The sequence below is a fragment of the Aotus nancymaae genome, unplaced genomic scaffold (assembly GCF_030222135.1).
Source record: "Aotus nancymaae isolate 86718 unplaced genomic scaffold, 86718_ANA_hifiasm-v0.15.2.pri h1tg000049l, whole genome shotgun sequence".
Classification (NCBI taxonomy): Eukaryota; Metazoa; Chordata; class Mammalia; order Primates; family Aotidae; genus Aotus; species Aotus nancymaae.
The window spans coordinates 32,879,646-32,896,715 of NW_026988463.1; the positions used below are offsets into that span (position 1 = coordinate 32,879,646).

At 45.8% G+C, this 17,070-nt stretch overlaps 2 protein-coding genes across 2 annotated transcripts in view; one reads left to right on the forward strand and one right to left on the reverse strand.

Moving 5' to 3' along the window:
• Nucleotides 1–3,201: 3,201 nt before the first annotated feature.
• ATP6V1E1 (ATPase H+ transporting V1 subunit E1) overlaps nucleotides 3,202–17,070 on the forward strand; it is a 49,162-nt gene continuing 35,293 nt past the window's right edge. The window contains exons 1-4 of the mRNA XM_021673951.2: nucleotides 3,202–3,417; nucleotides 12,079–12,144; nucleotides 15,111–15,220; nucleotides 16,524–16,590. Coding sequence (XP_021529626.2) covers nucleotides 3,226–3,417; nucleotides 12,079–12,144; nucleotides 15,111–15,220; nucleotides 16,524–16,590 — 435 coding nt within the window. The 5' untranslated portion in view covers nucleotides 3,202–3,225. The remainder of the gene's footprint in view (nucleotides 3,418–12,078; nucleotides 12,145–15,110; nucleotides 15,221–16,523; nucleotides 16,591–17,070) is intronic.
• Nucleotides 16,056–16,470, reverse strand: LOC135269123 (small ribosomal subunit protein mS33-like). The gene is made up of 2 exons (XM_064362907.1): nucleotides 16,467–16,470; nucleotides 16,056–16,420 (listed from the first exon to the last, which is right to left on the reverse strand). Exons 1-2 carry the CDS (start codon nucleotides 16,468–16,470, stop codon nucleotides 16,056–16,058), a joined length of 369 nt encoding a protein of 122 aa, XP_064218977.1.

The window sequence follows — 17,070 nt, forward strand, 5'->3', positions numbered from 1 at the left end:
TAGAGAAGGTGAGAGGGTGGACAGGAAAACTCTCCCCTAAGAGATTTTGAGACCTACAGGATGAAAAACAGGTTAAGGGGTAAGTGGAAGAAAAGAACTTCCCAGGCAGAAAACTTGATGTTTTCAAAAAAACAGAAAGGAATCCAGTAAAGCTTTGAGGTAGTGTGCAGAGGGAGGAGGGGTAATGAGGGCAAGCAAGTACACAGGGCGAGATGCAGTGGTCTCATCTACTAGAGCCAGCATGGAAGGCTTCAGGAGCAAGCGGAAGCTGTGACAGGGTTGTAAATTGAGGAGGGACTTGACGCCATCTGCCATCTAGGTTTTAAATCACTGCAGCATAGAAATTTAGTTGGAAAGGGGCAAAAAGTGCAGGCACCTAAGTTAGAGTTAAGATTTTTGGCTACATTTTCTTTTCTCCTTTTCTTTTTTTTGAGACGGAGTTTCACTCCTGTTACCCAGGCTGGAGTGCAATGGCGCGATCTCGGCTCACCGCAATCTCCGCCTCTTGGGTTCAGGCAATTCTCCTGCCTCAGCCTCCTGAGTAGCTGGGATTACAGGCACACGCCACCACGCCCAGCTAATTTTTTGTATTTTTAGTAGAGACGGGGGTTTCACCATGTTGACCAGGATGGTCTTGATCTCTTGACCTCGTGATCCACCCGCCTCGGCCTCCCAAAGTGCTGGGATTACAGGCATGAGCTACTGCACCCGGCTGTTTTCTCCTTTTCAAAGTATTTGCTCACATTTAAAGACAGCTGATTTACATTTACTTCTTGTCTTTCCCACTGTGTCCTCCTGAGCAAACTAAAGAGTTTGCTTATTTAACCAGCTGATTCAGTATCTAGTAAACCAGCCTGGGAACATGTGAACGATCTCATTCTGACTAACCTGAAAGGAATCTAGGCCAGTGATTTTGGTGAAGCCACGAATAGGCTTATCTAGGCGTGGAGTTTTTTTGCAACCTCGCTGAAAACGTTTTAAAGTGTCTCCACAAGACCTAAGAGTGTAGGAGAAAATGCAATTTGGAAAGCTACCAACTGGCTCATCTTTGCATGTACTCATAACTTTTTCCCTCCAGAGGTTATCTCTGTAAAGCTTACCACATTCTTTTCAGACAGGACCTGGCCTGTTCATTGGTGAATCAGCAAAACTGCAAAAAATGGGAGTTTTACAGAGGAACTAACATGGGGGAGGAGTAGGTGTCGTGAAAGGGGAGAGTAACCATGTCTATGATTTATTTTTCAAATGAAGGCTTGAAGTAAATGTGACAAATGTTAATTGTTAATTTTGGGTAGTGGTACATGGCATGGGAATATTTAAATTATTCTTTGTGTTTTTACTTATTTTCTAATGTCTCAAAATAAAAATAAGTAAATTGCAGCCAGGCACAGTGGCTCATGCCTGTAATCCCAGCACTTTGGGAGGCCCATGCAGGCGGATCACAAGGTCAAGAGATTGAGACCATCCTGGCCAACATGATGAAACCCCGTCTCTACTAAAAATACAAAAATTAGCTGGGCATGGTGGTGTATGCCCGTAGTCCCAGCCATTCTGGAGGCTGAGGCAGGAGAATAACCTGAACCCAGGAGGTTGCAGTGAGCCGAGATCAAGCCACTGCACCACTCCAGCCTGGCAACAGAGCGAGACTCTGTCTTAAAAAAAATAATAATAAAAGTGATAGAGTAAGGCCAGGCCGCACATTGTGTGTGTGTGTGTGTGTGTGTGTGTGTGTGTGTGTGTGTTTTAGACAGGGTCTTACTCTGTTGCCCAGGCTGGAGTGCAGTGGTGCAATCTTGGCTCACTGCAACCTCTACTTCCTCGGCTCAAGTGATTGATCCTCCTACCTCAGCCTCCCATGTATGTACCTGTGACTACAGGCACCTGCCAACACCAATTAGCTGGATAATTTTTTATGTTTTTTTGTAGAGATGTGGTCTCAAAAAAAAAAAATCATAGAGATTATCACACATGGCTGAGCACAGTGGCTCACATCTGTAATCCCAGCAATTTGGGGAGGCCAATGTGGGTGGATCACCCGAGGCCATGAGTTTGAGACCGGCCTGGCCAACGTGGTGGTGAAACCCTGACTCTACTAAAAACACAAAAATCAGTGTGGTAGCGCATGCCTGTAATCCCAGCTACTAGGGAGGCTGAAGCAGGATAATTGCTTGAACCCAGGAGGCGGAGGTTGCAGTGACCAAGATCGCATCACTGCACTCCAGCCTAGGTGACAGAGTGAGACTTCATCTAAAAAAAAATAAAAAATAAAAATAAAAATGATCTGCATAGGCTGAGAAATGGTTTAGAAACGTAAGCCAGATCAAAGCCAGAAAAAAAACAGAAGCCAGAAAAAAGTGGGTGTGCGATTTGGCCCCTTATTCAACTATTAGGAGTCAGTCTATCCTAAAGATAGAGGAATTTTCAAATATTTTTGCCTTTGGGAGTTTGAGAAAAAAAACTGGGGCTTGAGGTAAATCCAAACAAAAAGCAAATGAGTCTGGGTGGGGGTTCTGCCCTGATATTCCTCTAAATGGGACCTGGGAAGGTTGTTGAAAAATATATAGACTAATTCAGGGAAGTTCCAAATAAATTATGTAGCTGATCCACCCTAATAAGGAAGTTATGCATAGCTCCCCACTCCCTAAGTGCAGGCCTTGGGCTAAAAGAGTAACTTTAGAGTGGAGAAACCTACAAATCCTACTTTATCCATGATCAAGGTTGAATAAGCAGTCAGAAATTATGTTACTGCCGCCTCCCTTTTTTTTTCCTTTTGGTAGAGACTGGGTTTCTACGTTGTCCAGGCTGGTCTCGAACTCGAGGTCAAGCGATACACCCGCCTCGGTTTCCCAAAGTGCCAGGATCGCAGGCGTGAGCCACCACACCCGGCCAAAAATCATGTACCCTTGATTGGCATTAATAAAATGACGTTGGACCTCTGTGATCTTCCTCCTCTACACCAATAACCCTGTGTAATTATGAGAAACATTTAAATAAAGGCGTATTCTCCAATATACCTAACCAGTACTCCTCAAAACAGCTCGACTAATTTCAGACCTCCTCATCTTTTCTTCCTCCCACCCAGGACCCCAGGAAAACACCCAGGTCAGGTCACGAGTCAGCTGCGTAGACGGAACCGCAGGCGTAACCACCCGAGCAGGCGCCCACCAGCTGCGGCAGGGAGGAACTTCCTGGACGTCGCTCTCTTCCCATTGGCTAAGAAGGGTCATGTGGATGAATGCGCAGTCACCGGGCCGGAACCGGCAGCGCGGTTATAAAATACAGGAACCCGAGCTCTGCGCGAGGGTTGTCTCTGCTGTTCCGCCCACCTCGCCTTTCACGCCTGAACACGAGCCTGCCTCTCAGCGGCCTAGCATAGCTCTCGCCATGGCTCTCAGCGATGCTGACGTGCAAAAGCAGGTGAGGGGCTGGGCTGCGTCTCGCGAAGCCGCGGGCCGGTCCCGGGGGTGGCCTGGAGCCCCGCTTGGGGAGGCCGCGGGCCGTGAGCCGCCCAGGTGTCGCAGGAAGGTCCCTTGTCCCACGTCACCAGGCCCTAGAGGTCGACCTGAGGAGGGAGATGCCCCGCTGCTCCCTTGTGACCTCTGCTCGGGTCTCGCGCACTGCCCGCTTGCCTGCGCGCCCCCTTAAAAAAAAAAAACCAGCCTCGTCACTTTTTTTTTTTCTCCTGAGGGAAGTGCTTAAGGCATATGATAGGAAAGAAACCGTGCGGAGGAAAGAGACCTGCTTCCAACCAGCTCCTTCTCCCAGGCTGGAGCGCAATGGAATGATCTCGGCTCACTGCAACCTCCGCCTTCCAGGTGCAAGCAGTTCTCCTGCCTCAGCTTCCCTAGAAGCTGGGATTACAGGCGCGCGCCCCACGCCCAGCTAATTTTTGTATTTTTTGTGTTTTTAGTAGAGGCGGGGTTTCACCATGTTGGCCAGGCTGATCTCGAACTCTTGACCTCAGGTGTTCCGCCCGCCTAGGCCTCACAAAGTGCTGGGATTACAGGCGTGAGCCACTGCGCCTGGCCTTTATAAACTGTTAATCTTTTTTTTTTGTGTGTGTCTTTCTGTTTTTTTCTTTTTTGTGGAGAACGGGGTCTCGCTACATTGCCCAGGCAGGTCTCGAACTCCTGAGCTTAAGCTGTCCTCCCGCCTCTGCCTCCCTAAGAGCTGGGATTACAGGCGTGAGCCACAGCGCTCGGCCTGAACTGTTAATCTTTATTTTGGGGGAGTCTCCTCTATCGTAATGGGTTGTAACGGTTGGTCTCCCACTAATGTGTATGTTAAAATTTGTGAAATACAGGCTGGGGCCAGGCGCGGTGGCTCATGTTTGTAATCCCAGCACTTTAGGAGGCCGAGGCGGTTGGATTACCCAAGGTCAGGAGTTGGAGACCAGCCTCTACTGAAAATGCAAAATTAGTGGGTCGTGGTGGTGCATCCCTGTAATCCCAGCTACTAGGGAGTTTGAGGCTGGAGAATCTCTTGAACCCGGGAGGTGGAGATCGTGGTGAGCCGAGATGGCGCCGTTGCACTCCAGCATGGGCAACAGAGTGAGACTCCGTTTCAAAAATAATAATAATAATAATAATTAGTTGGGCGTGGTGGCACGCGCTTGTGCTCCCAGCTACTAAGGCGGGTGATGCTGGAGAATCATTTGAGCCCAGGAGGTCGAGGCAGTGAGCTATGATCTTGCCACTGTGGTCCATCCCAGGCGACAGAGCAAGACGCTATCTCTACAACATAAATAAAAATATGTGAAATGCAGGACCTCTTTTTTTTTTTTTTTTTTTTTTTTGAGACGGAGTTTCGCTCGTTACCCAGGCTGGAGTGCAATGGCGCAATCTCGGCTCACCGCAACCTCCGCCTCCTGGGTTCAGGCAATTCTCCTGCCTCAGCCTCCTGAGTAGCTGGGATTACAGGCATGCACCACCATGCCCAGCTAATTTTTTGTATTAGTAGGATGGTCTCGATCTCTTGACCTCGTGATCCACCCGCCTCGGCCTCCCAAAGTGCTGGGATTACAAGGACCTATTTTTTTTTTTTTTTTTTTTTTTTTTTTTTTTTTTTTTTTTTTTTTTTGAGACGGAGTCTCGCTCTTGTTACCCAGGCTGGAGTGCAATGGCGCGATCTCGGCTCACCGCAACCTCCGCCTCCTGGATTCAGGCAATTCTCCTGCCTCAGCCTCCTGAGTAGCTGGGATTACAGGCACGCGCCACCGTGCCCAGCTAATTTTTTTGTATTAGTAGAGACGGGGTTTCACAATGTTGACCAGGATGGTCTCGATCTCTCGACCTCATGATCCACCCGCCTCGGCCTCCCAAAGTGCTGGGATTACAGGCTTGAGCCACCGCGCCCGGCCGATAGGACCTATTTTTATAAGCCTCAGTGCCTAACCGTGTTTGACATCTAGTAGATCAATCAGAGTTTATGGGGAAAAATTGTTATGGAAGTTGTGAACCCACATCAGTTTTGAAAGTGTGTAATCAGTCCTGGGAAACTTGCTTAGTTTTTTTTTTGTTTGTTTTTGAGTGCCATTCCTTCAAGTCTGTAGATATTAAGAATTTTGTAATGCAAAAGATTCCCAGGGGAATAGAGTAGCAGTTTATAAGCCTATAGCTAACATAAGAAAAAGTGGTTTCCGGCCGGGCGCGGTGGCTCACGCCTATAATCCCAGCACTTTGGGAGGCCGAGGCGGGTGGATCACAAGGTCAAGAGATCGAGACCATCCTGGTCAACATGGTGAAACCCCGTCTCTACTAAAAATACAAAAAATTAGCGGGGCATGGTGGCGCGTGCCTGTAATCCCAGCTACTCAGGAGGCTGAGGCAGGAGAATTGCCTGAACCCAGGAGGCGGAGGTTGCGGTGAGCCGAGATCGCGCCGAGCCGAGATCGCGCCATTGCACTCCAGCCTGGGTAACGAGCGAAACTCCATCTCAAAAAAAAAAAGAAAAAGTAGTTTCCATTTATCCTGTCAATAGATATCCTGAAACTGGAATCCTTGCATTTAGTAGTCATATTGAGGATAGATTTTCCAGAGAAGGAAGTTTAAGGCTGCAATTTAATTTGCATACATAGTTTAGAGAACTAAGCCTATTGTTTTCTGAAGTACTGTGCTCGGAAAATTCTCTTACTAAAGCATACTCACTGTCTTATGAATCTTCTGGGATGAGCAATAGAATGTTTTCCCAGCAGGAGTGTGGTGGCTCATGGTGGCTCATGGCTATAATCCCAGCACTTTGGGAGGCTGAGGTGGGCGGATCACCTGAGGTCGGGAGTTCCAGACCAGCCTGACCAACATGGAGAAACCTCGTCTCTACTAAAAATACAAAATTAGCTGGGCATTGTGGCACATGCCTGTAATCCCAGCTACTCAGGAGGCTGTGGCAGGAGAATTGCTTGAACCCAGGAAACTGCAGTGAGCCGAGATTGTACTACTTGCACTCCAGCCTCAGCAACAAGAGTGAAACTTTTTCTCAAAAAAAGAACAAAATGTTTTTTCTTGGATGTTTCCATTTTTTGAAAATGTCTTTTCATTTTATTCTTAACCTAATAGGCACTAAGAAGTGCCTATTTCATCCCTGTTTCTTCTTCATTTTATGGTTCTTGTGCTAATCCCAAAGGGGAAATAGAGATGATAAAAATAGTGTCTGTGGAGAAGTTTAAGAAATAGAATATTCTTACAGAACAATAAGGGTTTTTTTTTAAACCTTTTTCACTGCTTCTTCTGGTTTTCAATAGAAGAAAAGTTTGATGGCTGGGCGCTGTGGCTCACAGCTGTAATCCCAACACTTTGGGAGGCTGACGCGGGCGGATCACCAGGTCGAGAGATCGAGACCATCCTGGCCAACATGGTGAAATCCTGTCTCTACTAAAAAAAAAAAAATACAAAAATTAGCTGGGTGTGGTCGTGCGCGCCTGTAGTCCCAGCTACTTGGGAGGCTGAGGCAGGAGCAGTGCTTGAACCCGGGAGGCGGAAGTTACAGTGAGCCAGGCTCACGCCACTACACTCCAGCCTGGCGGCGGAGCGAGACTCTGTCTCAAAAAAAAAAAAAAGAAGAAGAAAAGTTTGATGCAATGGAAAAGTAAAATGCCCTCCATAAACTCTTAGTGGTCACAGTACTAATTCTCTCCCTCTTGTTCATTTTCTTCCCTCCTTGTCATAATACATTGGAGACTAAGGTTTCCATAGGAAAAACTAGTGTAAGTTATAGTTCCTTGGAATCTAGATCAATTTTTTTTTTTTGAAACGGAGTCTCGCTCTGTCGCCCAGGCTGGAGTGCAGTGGCATGGTCTCAGCTCACTGCAACCTCTGCCTCCTTCGTTCAAGTGATTCTCCTGTCTCAGTCTGTCTAGTAGCTGGGACTACAGGCATGTGCTACCACGCCTGGCTAATTGTTTTGTATTTCTAGTACAGGCGGGGTTTTGCCATGTTGGCCGGGCTGGTCTTGAACTCCCGATCTCAGGTGATCCACTGGCCTTGGCCTCCAAAATGCTAAGATTATAAGCATTAGATTGGCCTATTTTTTCTTTACGTAAAATTGAAAGAAGGAATCTTGTCTATTTCCTATAACCCTCATACTACGTGAAAGCTCCATGAGGACAGTGTTATGTTTACTGTATTCTCTTCAGTAAATAGACCAAGCACCAAGCCGATCGTAGATGCTTAATAAATCCTGAATTCTCTGACTTCTCCACTGTACAAAAATATTTGTGTATATTTACTTTTTTGCCTTGGAGGTATGGTAATTTATTTCATCAAATTTACAAAGGATCCTGACTCTGAAAAACTTAATTACTGAGCAAGTCGAAGAAACTTGCTTTTTAAAGGTCAAATTTTCTGCCTTAGGGGTGGAGTTAAATGTCCTTAAGGGGTTGACTATATCTATTCTTGGAACTCTTAAAGAATATGATCATGTTAACTGTAAATAGGCTTTTTGATCTGGGTTAGAGTAACTGCAGTTTGCTCTAGGCTGTGCTGATCTGGTCAAATCTTGTAGCTGAGGGTTCAGCAGAGTGTTAAAGGCATATAATCCAGGTTTGAATTAGGGTTCACCTTTAGAGGCCAAACTTGTAGCATTTATAAACACCAGTTTTGATTACTGTATTTAGATAAACGACTTTTTTTTTTTTTTTTTTTTAAGACAGAGTCTCACTGTATTGCCCAGGCTGGAGTGCAGTGGTGCCATCTCAGCTCATGGCAACCTCCACTTCTTGGGTTCAAGGATTCTCCTGTCTTAGCCTCCTGAGTACCTGGGATTATAGGCGCCCACCACCACGCCCAGCTAATTTTTGTATTTTTTAGTAGAGATGGGGTTTCACCATGTTGGTCAGGCTGGTCTCGAACTGCTGACCTCGTGATCTGCCTGCCTTGGCCTCCCAAAGTGCTGGGATTATAGGCATGAGCCACCACGCCCAGCTAGTTAAATTACTTTTAAAATTCCAGTTAGAATAAATTCAGTGAGCCGGGCACGGTGGCTCATGCCTGTAATCCCAGCACTTTGGGAGGCCAAGGCAGGCAGATCACGAGGTCAAGAGATCGAGACCATCCTGGTCAACATGGTGAAACCCCGTCTCTACTAAAAATACAAACAATTAGCTGGGCATGGTGGCGCGTGCCTGTAATCCCAGCTACTCAGGAGGCTGAGGCAGGAGAATTGCCTGAACCCAGGAGGCGGAGGCTGCGGTGAGCTGAGATCGTGCCATTGCACTCCAGCCTGGGTAACAAGAGCGAAACTCCATTTCAAAAAAAAAAAAGAAGTTCAGTGAGACTTCAGACTAAACTAGTGGATACCATTAGCATGACCCCCACCTCACACTCCCAAATTTATGGGGCTGATCTTTTAAGGAAGGTCAGCGATTTTCCACACATGTAGGTCTGGATTAGGTACCCCAAATATTTCAAGACTCAAGGTTTTGTAAGTACTGTGTTATCTGTAAAATGGGTTTGATCGTTGTAGCTTTTTGGCTTCTCAAAAGTAGGTTGGAAAGACGATGGTGGCCATGGAAGTTGGAATCCCCTGAGTGTGTAACAATTCAGCTACCAAAAGAAGAAAAAAAGGGCAGCTCCGAGATTTCCCGTAAAACAAACAAATCTGTCCTTTCTAAAACCAGCCTATGTGTTTTGTTTTGTGTTTTTTTTTTTTTTTTTTTGAGCCGGAGTTTCGCTCTTGTTACCCAGGCTGGAGTGCAATGGCGCGATCTCGGCTCACCGCAACCTCCGCCTCCTGGGTTCAGGCAATTCTCCTGCCTCAGCCTCCTGAGTAGCTGGGATTACAGGCACGCGCCACCATGCCCAGCTAATTGTTTGTATTTTTAGTAGAGACGGGGTTTCACCATGTTGACCAGGATGGTTTTGATCTCTTGACCTCGTGATCCACCCGCCTCGGCCTCCCAAAGTGCTGGGATTACAGGCTTGAGCCACCGCGCCCGGCCTGTTTTGTGTTTTGAGACAGAGTTTCACTCTTGTTACCCAGGCTGGAGTGCAGTGGCACGATCTTGGCTCACCTCAACCTCTGCCTCCCAGGTTCAAGCGATTCTCCTGTCTCAGCCTCCTGAGTAGCTGAGATTACAGGCATGCGCCACCATGCCCAGCTAATTTTTTGTATTTTTAGTAGAGACAGGGTTTCACCATGTTAGTCAGGCTGGTCTTAACTCCCGACCTCAGGTGATCTGCCCGCCTCGGTCTCCTTATATGTTTTCCTTAAGATTTGGTGCTAGGCTCAGCACTTTGGGAGGCCTAGGTGGGCAGATCACAAGGTCAAGAGATCACTTGAGCTCAGTTCTAGACCATCCTGGCCAACATGGTGAAACCCCGTCTCTACTAAAAATACAAAAATTAGCTGGGCATGGTGGTGTGCACCTGTAGTCCCAATTAGGGAGGCTAATTGGACCACAGCACTCCAGCCTGGTGACAGTGAGACTCCATCTCCAAAAAAAGAAATAGGCTGGTGCAGTGGCTCACACCTGTGATCCCAGCACTTTGGGAGGCCGACGCAGGTGGATCACAAGGTCAGGAGTTCGAGACCAGCCGGATCAACATGGTGAAACCCCAACTCTGCTAAAAATACAAAAGATTCGCCAGATGTGGTGGTGTGCACCTGTAATCCCAGCTACGCAGGAGGTTGAGGCAGGAGAATTGCTTGAATCCGGGTGGTGGAGGTTGCAGTGAGCTCAGATTGCGCCACTGCACTCCAGCCTGGGCAACACAGTGAGACTCTGTCTCACAAAAAAAACAAAAAAGAATAGTGGCAGGAAGACAAACTTGGAAGCTGTTGTAGTCATTCCGCTAAGAGATGATGATGGCAAGGACTATGCTAGTGGCTTTAAGGATGCAGCGAGGTGAGCAAGGTAAGGACGTATTAGGAGAGCATTGATAAGACTTGGCGATTGGTTGGCTGTAAGGACTGAGGTAGTAGGAAGAGACACAGTTGGGGCTTGGTGCTAATCCCTGAGAGAGCTCAAAGTGAGAAGTGGGGAGAGGAGTGTGAGCAGTTCAGTACTAAATGTGTTGAATTTAGATTTCTTTGTTTTTTTTTTTTTAAGAGACAGGGTTTCACCATGTTGGTCAGGCTGGTCTTGAACTTCTGACCTCAAGTGATCCACCCGCCTCAGACTCCCAAAGTGCTGGGATTACAGGCGTGAGCCACCACGCCTGGCCTTGAATTTAGATTTCTATTAGTAGGATATTCAAAAAGAGCTGTTTAGGAGGCAGAGTAGAAGGGTATGGCCCCAAAGGAGACTCCAAAGGAGAAAGGAGGAAGTCATGGAAGCAAAGGGAAGATTGTTAAGGGTAAGTTGGTCAACACATCAACTGCTGCTGAAAGATCAAGTCAGAAAAGGCCAAGATCGGGCCAGGCCCGGTGGCTCACACCTGTAATCCCAGCACTTTGGGAGGCTGAGGTGGGTGGATCACGAGGTCGAGAGATCGAGACCATCCTGATCAACATGGTGAAACCCCGTCTCTACTAAAAATACAAAAAATTAGCTAGGCATGGTGGCGCGTGCCTGTAATCCCAGCTACTCAGGAGGTTGAGGCAGGAGAATTGCCTGAACCCAGGAGGCGGAGGTTTCAGTGAGCCAAGATCGTGCCATTGCACTCTAGCCTGGGTAACAAGAGCGAAACTCCGTCTTAAAAAAAAAAAAAAAAGGCCAAGAACAAGCGGCAAGGAGATTGTCACTTGATGAGAGAACTGTCAGTGGAGTGCAGAGAAGGGTACACGCCAGATGGCAGTGTTAAGAAAGGTGAGAAAGTTCAAAGTGTAAATACGGGTAGCTCTTCAGCATACTTTCTTAGAGGTGGAGAAGACAAAGGGAGGGGCTGGCTAAGGGGTATGAAATGGAGGGAGGTACATAGCACTTCTCCCTTGTATTCCAGGTCCCTTGAGAGGAGGAGAAATGTCCTGTTTATTATTTTATTTATTTATTTATTTTTTTGAGACAGAGTTTCGCTCTTGTTACCCAGGCTGGAGTGCAATGGCGCGATCTCGGCTCACCTCAACCTCCACCTCCTGGGTTCAAGCAATTCTCCTGCCTCAGCCTCCTGAGTAGCTGGGATTACAGGCGTGCACCACCATGCCCAGCTAATTTTTTTTGTATTTTTAGTAGAGACGGGGTTTCACCGTGTTGACCAGGATGGTCTCGATCTCTCGACCTCGTGATCCACCCGCCTCGGCCTCCCAAAGTGCTGGGATTACAGGCGTGAGCCACCGCGCCCGGCGAAATGTCCTGTTTAATCTGTGTTGTCGAATGGTGTATCTGGTCCATTTACTAGAACACATTTTAGATCCTAAGTTTCCCGAAAGTGGAAATGGTCTCATTCATCCTTATACTCAGTGCCTGGCATGGTATGCATGCAGTAAGTGGCTGATTTTTTTAAATTTTAGTGGAGATGAGGCATCACTGTGTTGTCTGAACCAGTCTCCAACGCCTAGCCTAGAGCAGTGCTCCCTCCTTGGCCCCCCAGAGTGGTACGATTATAGGTTTGAGCCACTGTACCTACCTGTCATTGATTGTTCAGTGAATCAGAAAATATATTTTCATCTCATTGAATTAAAAAATAAAATGTTTTTTCCTTACAGATTAAGCATATGATGGCTTTCATTGAACAAGAAGCCAATGAGAAAGCAGAAGAGATAGATGCAAAGGTGAGATTCATTTTCTAGTTTTAAGAAGTTGTTAAGATTTCCTGTTGTTTTGCTTTGCTAAATAATATTGTTAGTAATGTTGTTTTAACAACAGATTGCATGAGACTGATAAAAATATGTCTCTTCTCTCTCTCTCTTTTTTCTCTTTCTCTCTTTCTTTCTCTCTCTCTCTCTCTCTCGTTTGTTTTTGAGATGGAGTTTCACTCTGTCGCCAGGCTGGAGTGCAGTGGCACTATCTCAGCTCACTGCAACCTCCACCTCACAGGTTCAAGCGATTCTCCTGCCTGAGCCTCCTGAGTAGCTGGGACTATAGGCATGCACCAGCATGCCTCACTAATTTTTGTATTTTTAGTAGAGACAGGGTTTAATCATATTGGTTAGGCTGGTCTCAAACTCCTGACCTCAGGTGATCCACCTGCCGTGGCCTCCCAAAGTGCTGGGATTACAGGTGTGAAACACCATGGCTGGCCCTATTAATTATTATTTTAATTTAAGCTTTTACCTTAATAAATTTCTCATTGGAAATGTCTGTATCTTTAACATTAAAAAATAAATTTTCCTTTCTAATTGTGATTGCCAGTAAGTGTCCTGAAATTTTATGTTAGAGGGTAGAAAAGTAATGGATAATTTATTTTCTCATGGAAACCAAAATTCACATATTTAGCAACTGTGGCTAATTGTGATGGGTGGCTAGAGGAGGTTGTAGTATTTTGTTGTTTTGCTTTTTCATTAATTGTGCTCATTGCAAAAAAGTAAAGTGTGGGGTGGGCATGGTGGCTCATGTCTGTAATCTCAGCCCTTTGGGAGGCTGAGGCTGGGGAGGAATCACCTGAGGTCAGGAATTCAAGACCAGCCTGGCCAACATGGTGAAAACCCATCTCTATTAAAAATAACAAAAATTAGTTGGATGTGGCGATGCGCACCTGTAATCCCAGCTACTTGGCAGGCTGAGGCGGGAGAATCGCTTGAACCCAGGAGGTAGAGGTTGCATTGAGCCGAGATGGCACCACTGCACTCCATCCAGCCTGGGTGACAAAGTAAGACTCTGTCTCAAGAAAAAAAATCAGTATATAAAACAAAATATCAACATAGAGAAACCCCGTCTCTGCTAAAAATACAAAATTAGCTGGGTGTGGTGGCACAGGCCTCTAATCCCAGCTACTCAGGAGGCTGAGGCAGGAGAATCACTTGAACCCTGGAGGCAGAGGTTGTGGTGATCTGGGATTACGCCATTGTACTCCAGCCTGGGCAACAAGCGAAACTCCATCTCAAAAGAGAAAAAAAAAAGACTGCCACACTTACCTATGAGGGGAAAGAGTTTCTCTCTTGTTGCCCAGGTTGGAGTGCAATGGTGCGATCTCAGTTCACTGCAACCTCCACCTCTGGGTTCAAACCGTTTACCTGTCCTAGCCTCAAGTAGCTGGGATTACAGGCATGCGCCACCACACCCAGCTAATTTTGTATTTTCAGTAGAGACGGGGTTTCTCCATATTAGTCAGGCTGGTCTCAAACTCCCGACCTCAGGTGATCAGCCCATCCTGGCCTCCCAAAGTGCTGGGATTACAGACGTGAGCCACCATACCCAGCCTAAAACTTTTTTTTTTTTTTTCTGATACAGAGTTTTGCTCTGTCACCCAGGTTGCAGTGCAGTGGCGAAATCTTGGCTCGCTGCAACCTTTGCCTCCTGGGTTCAAGCAATTCTTCTGTCTCAGCCTCCCAAGTAGCAGGGACTACAGGCGCTCGCTGCCACGCCTGGCTAATTTTTGTATTTTTAGCAGAGAAGGGAGTTTCACCATGTTGTCCAGGCTGGTCTCAAGCTCCTGACCTCATGATCCACCCGCCTTGGCCTCTCAAAGTTTTGGGATTACAGGCATGAGCCATCACACCCGGTCTGTCAAACTTTTTATTATTTATTTATTTATTTATTGAGACAGAGTTTTGCTCTTATTACCCAGGCTGGAGTGCAATGGCGTGATCTCAGCTCACCACAACCTCCGCCTCCTGGGTTCAAGCAATTCTCCTACCTCAGCCTCCCGAGTAGCTGGGACTATAGGCGTGAGCCACTGTGCCTGGCCCAAACTTTTTATTTTTTTTAACTTCATTTTACAAGAGAGAACACTAAGCCTGAGGGTTACTCAACCAAATTTTGTGGGCAGTAAGCTGGATCTTCTAAACTTTCAAGTTCTGTGTTATTTTTATTGGCCCCTAGTAAGGAAATGGAAAATTTAGAATACTTAGTAATTTTTTTCATGAACAGAATATTCTACCCAATTACATTCTTTTTTTTTTTTTTTTTGCATTGGTGTCTTGCTCTGTTGCCAGGCTAGAGTGCAGTGGTGTGATCTCAACTCACTGCAGTCTCTACCTTCCAGGTTCAAGCCATTCTCCTGCTTCAGCCTCCCGAGTAGCTGGAACTACAATCATTCACCACCACGCCAAGCTAATTTTTGTATTTTTAGTAGATGGGATTTCACCATGTTGGCCAGGATAGTCTCCATCTCTTGACTTCATGATCTGCCCACCTTGGCCTCCCAAAGTGCTGGGATTTTTAAAAATTATTTATTATTACTTATTTATTTATTTATTTTAAAGACAGGGTTTCACCATATTGGTCAGGCTGGTCTCGAACTTCTGACTGCAGGTGATCCGCCTGCCTCAGCCTCCCAAAGTGCTGGGATTACAGGCGTGAGCCACCGTGCCTGGCCAATTATATTCTTTGGTACCTTGCTGGTTACTGTTATCCTTGATGAAATTTTTAGTTTCCTGATACATCATTTATAAAGAAAATTGTTGATCTTTCCTTTTGAATAAATTAGAATCCTTGAAAATGAGTCACAATAAATTTTATGTTTTATATATATGGAATAAGTGTTCATAAGCGAGTACCCCAGGTCACCAGCTGCTTAAAATAAAACAGTTCATCGAAATTTGATGTCACGAATTAATATCGACTAATTCCCCTGTAGGCAGAGGAAGAGTTCAACATAGAGAAAGGTCGGCTTGTGCAAACCCAAAGACTAAAGATTATGGAGTATTATGAGAAGAAAGAGAAACAAATTGAACAGCAGAAGAAAATGTAAGTAGATCCTGGTTGCAGTATTAAGCTAAGGAAGTTTTCAGAAGTCATGAGATGAAGACAGAGCAGGTGCTTTGGAGTCAGGCATATATAGATTGAGGGCTTAACTTGACCACCTGCTACTAATATGACCTTGGACAAGTTGTTTAACTTTTCTTTCTTCATTTGTGAAAATGGAAGCTTCATGGGATTATTCAAAGATTAAACTGCAGGCTGGGCAAGGTAGCCCACACTTGTAGTTCTAGTGCTTTGGGAGGCCAAGGCAAGAGGACTGCTTGAGCCCAGGAGTTCAAGTTCTTTCTCTACAGTTTTTTTTTATTTTTAATGTATTCCTTTCATTAGAGAACTAGGTAAACCTCGCATTACACGGCCAAGGCCAAAATAATCTTGCAGTTAGAATGTGTTCAAGAAATTAGCCACAGTTTAACCAGATGAGATTTCAACAAGGAGATGACTGTGTTCCTCCAAATAACCTTCATTTAGGAAGGTGACATTCCTCCAATATGTGGAAAGACAAATGCACTTTTTTTTTTTTTTGAGACGGAGTTTCGCTCTTGTTACCCAGGCTGGAGTGCAATGGCGCGATCTTGGCTCACCTCAACCTCCGCCTCCTGGGTTCAGGCAATTCTCCTGCCTCAGCCTCCTGAGTAGCTGAGATTACAGGCACGCGCCACCGTGCCCAGCTAATTTTTTGTTTTTTAGTAGAGACGGGGTTTCACCATGTTGATCAGGATGGTCTCGATCTCTTGACCTCGTGATCCACCCGCCTCGGCCTCCCAAAGTGCTGGGATTACAGGCTTGAGCCACCGCGCCCGGCCTGACAAATGTACTTTCTTCACTCTGCCACTGAGGAAGAAATTCTCCCTCTTGAGGAACCAACACTATTTCTTTTTGCTGTTCTTTTCTCTTCTTCTTTATTTGGTTTCCCCTTTCCACGAAGCTTCTTTAGTCGTTTTTGCTCATCCATGAAATCCTGATGCTCATCTCTGTAGAGTCCAAGAAGTTGGAGTGTCCTCATGAGTCCAGAGTAAGTGTGGTGATCTGGATACCAGTCATAAGTCTCTTTCTTGGCCAAGGGCTGTTCACTAAACAGTTTCACCACTTTCGTAGACTTGGAATCGGTAGGCCTGGCGACTTCACCAAATAGCCAGGCACTGAGATGAGACATGTGCAAGGTATGTTCTGAAAGGGAGGACGTTTCTTGAGTGGCAAGAAGTTAAGAGTTCCTGAACCTGACCTTCCTCACCCATCTCTCTACAGTTTTAAGTTGTTACTGATGCTGCCTTTCAATATCATTTTGCAGTCAGATGTCCAATTTGATGAATCAAGCAAGGCTCAAAGTCCTCAGAGCAAGAGATGACCTTATCACAGTGAGTAATTAGCCCCTATTAGTTGTAAAATTATAACATATTTATTCGTTTGCCTGTTGTAGATTACTAGGTACCATTAATTAAGGGATTGATGGAATAATTTTTAGAGCAAAAACGTTTATTCGATAATTTATTATACTAGGTATTATAATAAGTACAAGAATGAATAAGAGCCAAGCCCTGTATTCAAGGACTGTCTGATCTAAAGAGCATGTAAGACCCTCCTGGATCACCGCACACACTATGGGTGTACTGCACAGTACATGAGGGTGCAGGGACCAGTGAGGCTAATACAGAGGCCATGAGTGTGAGACTAAAGAGCTTCACCTGTTTTCAATGGAAAGCCATGGATATTTTTGTATTGTTTTGTGGAGAATATCATAAGGCTCATGATATAAGTGTGCAGGCTAAATTTAACAGGGAAGAGGCTAGAAAGAAAACCTTATGGAAAGTATTATAATCCTTCAAGGAAGAGGGCAG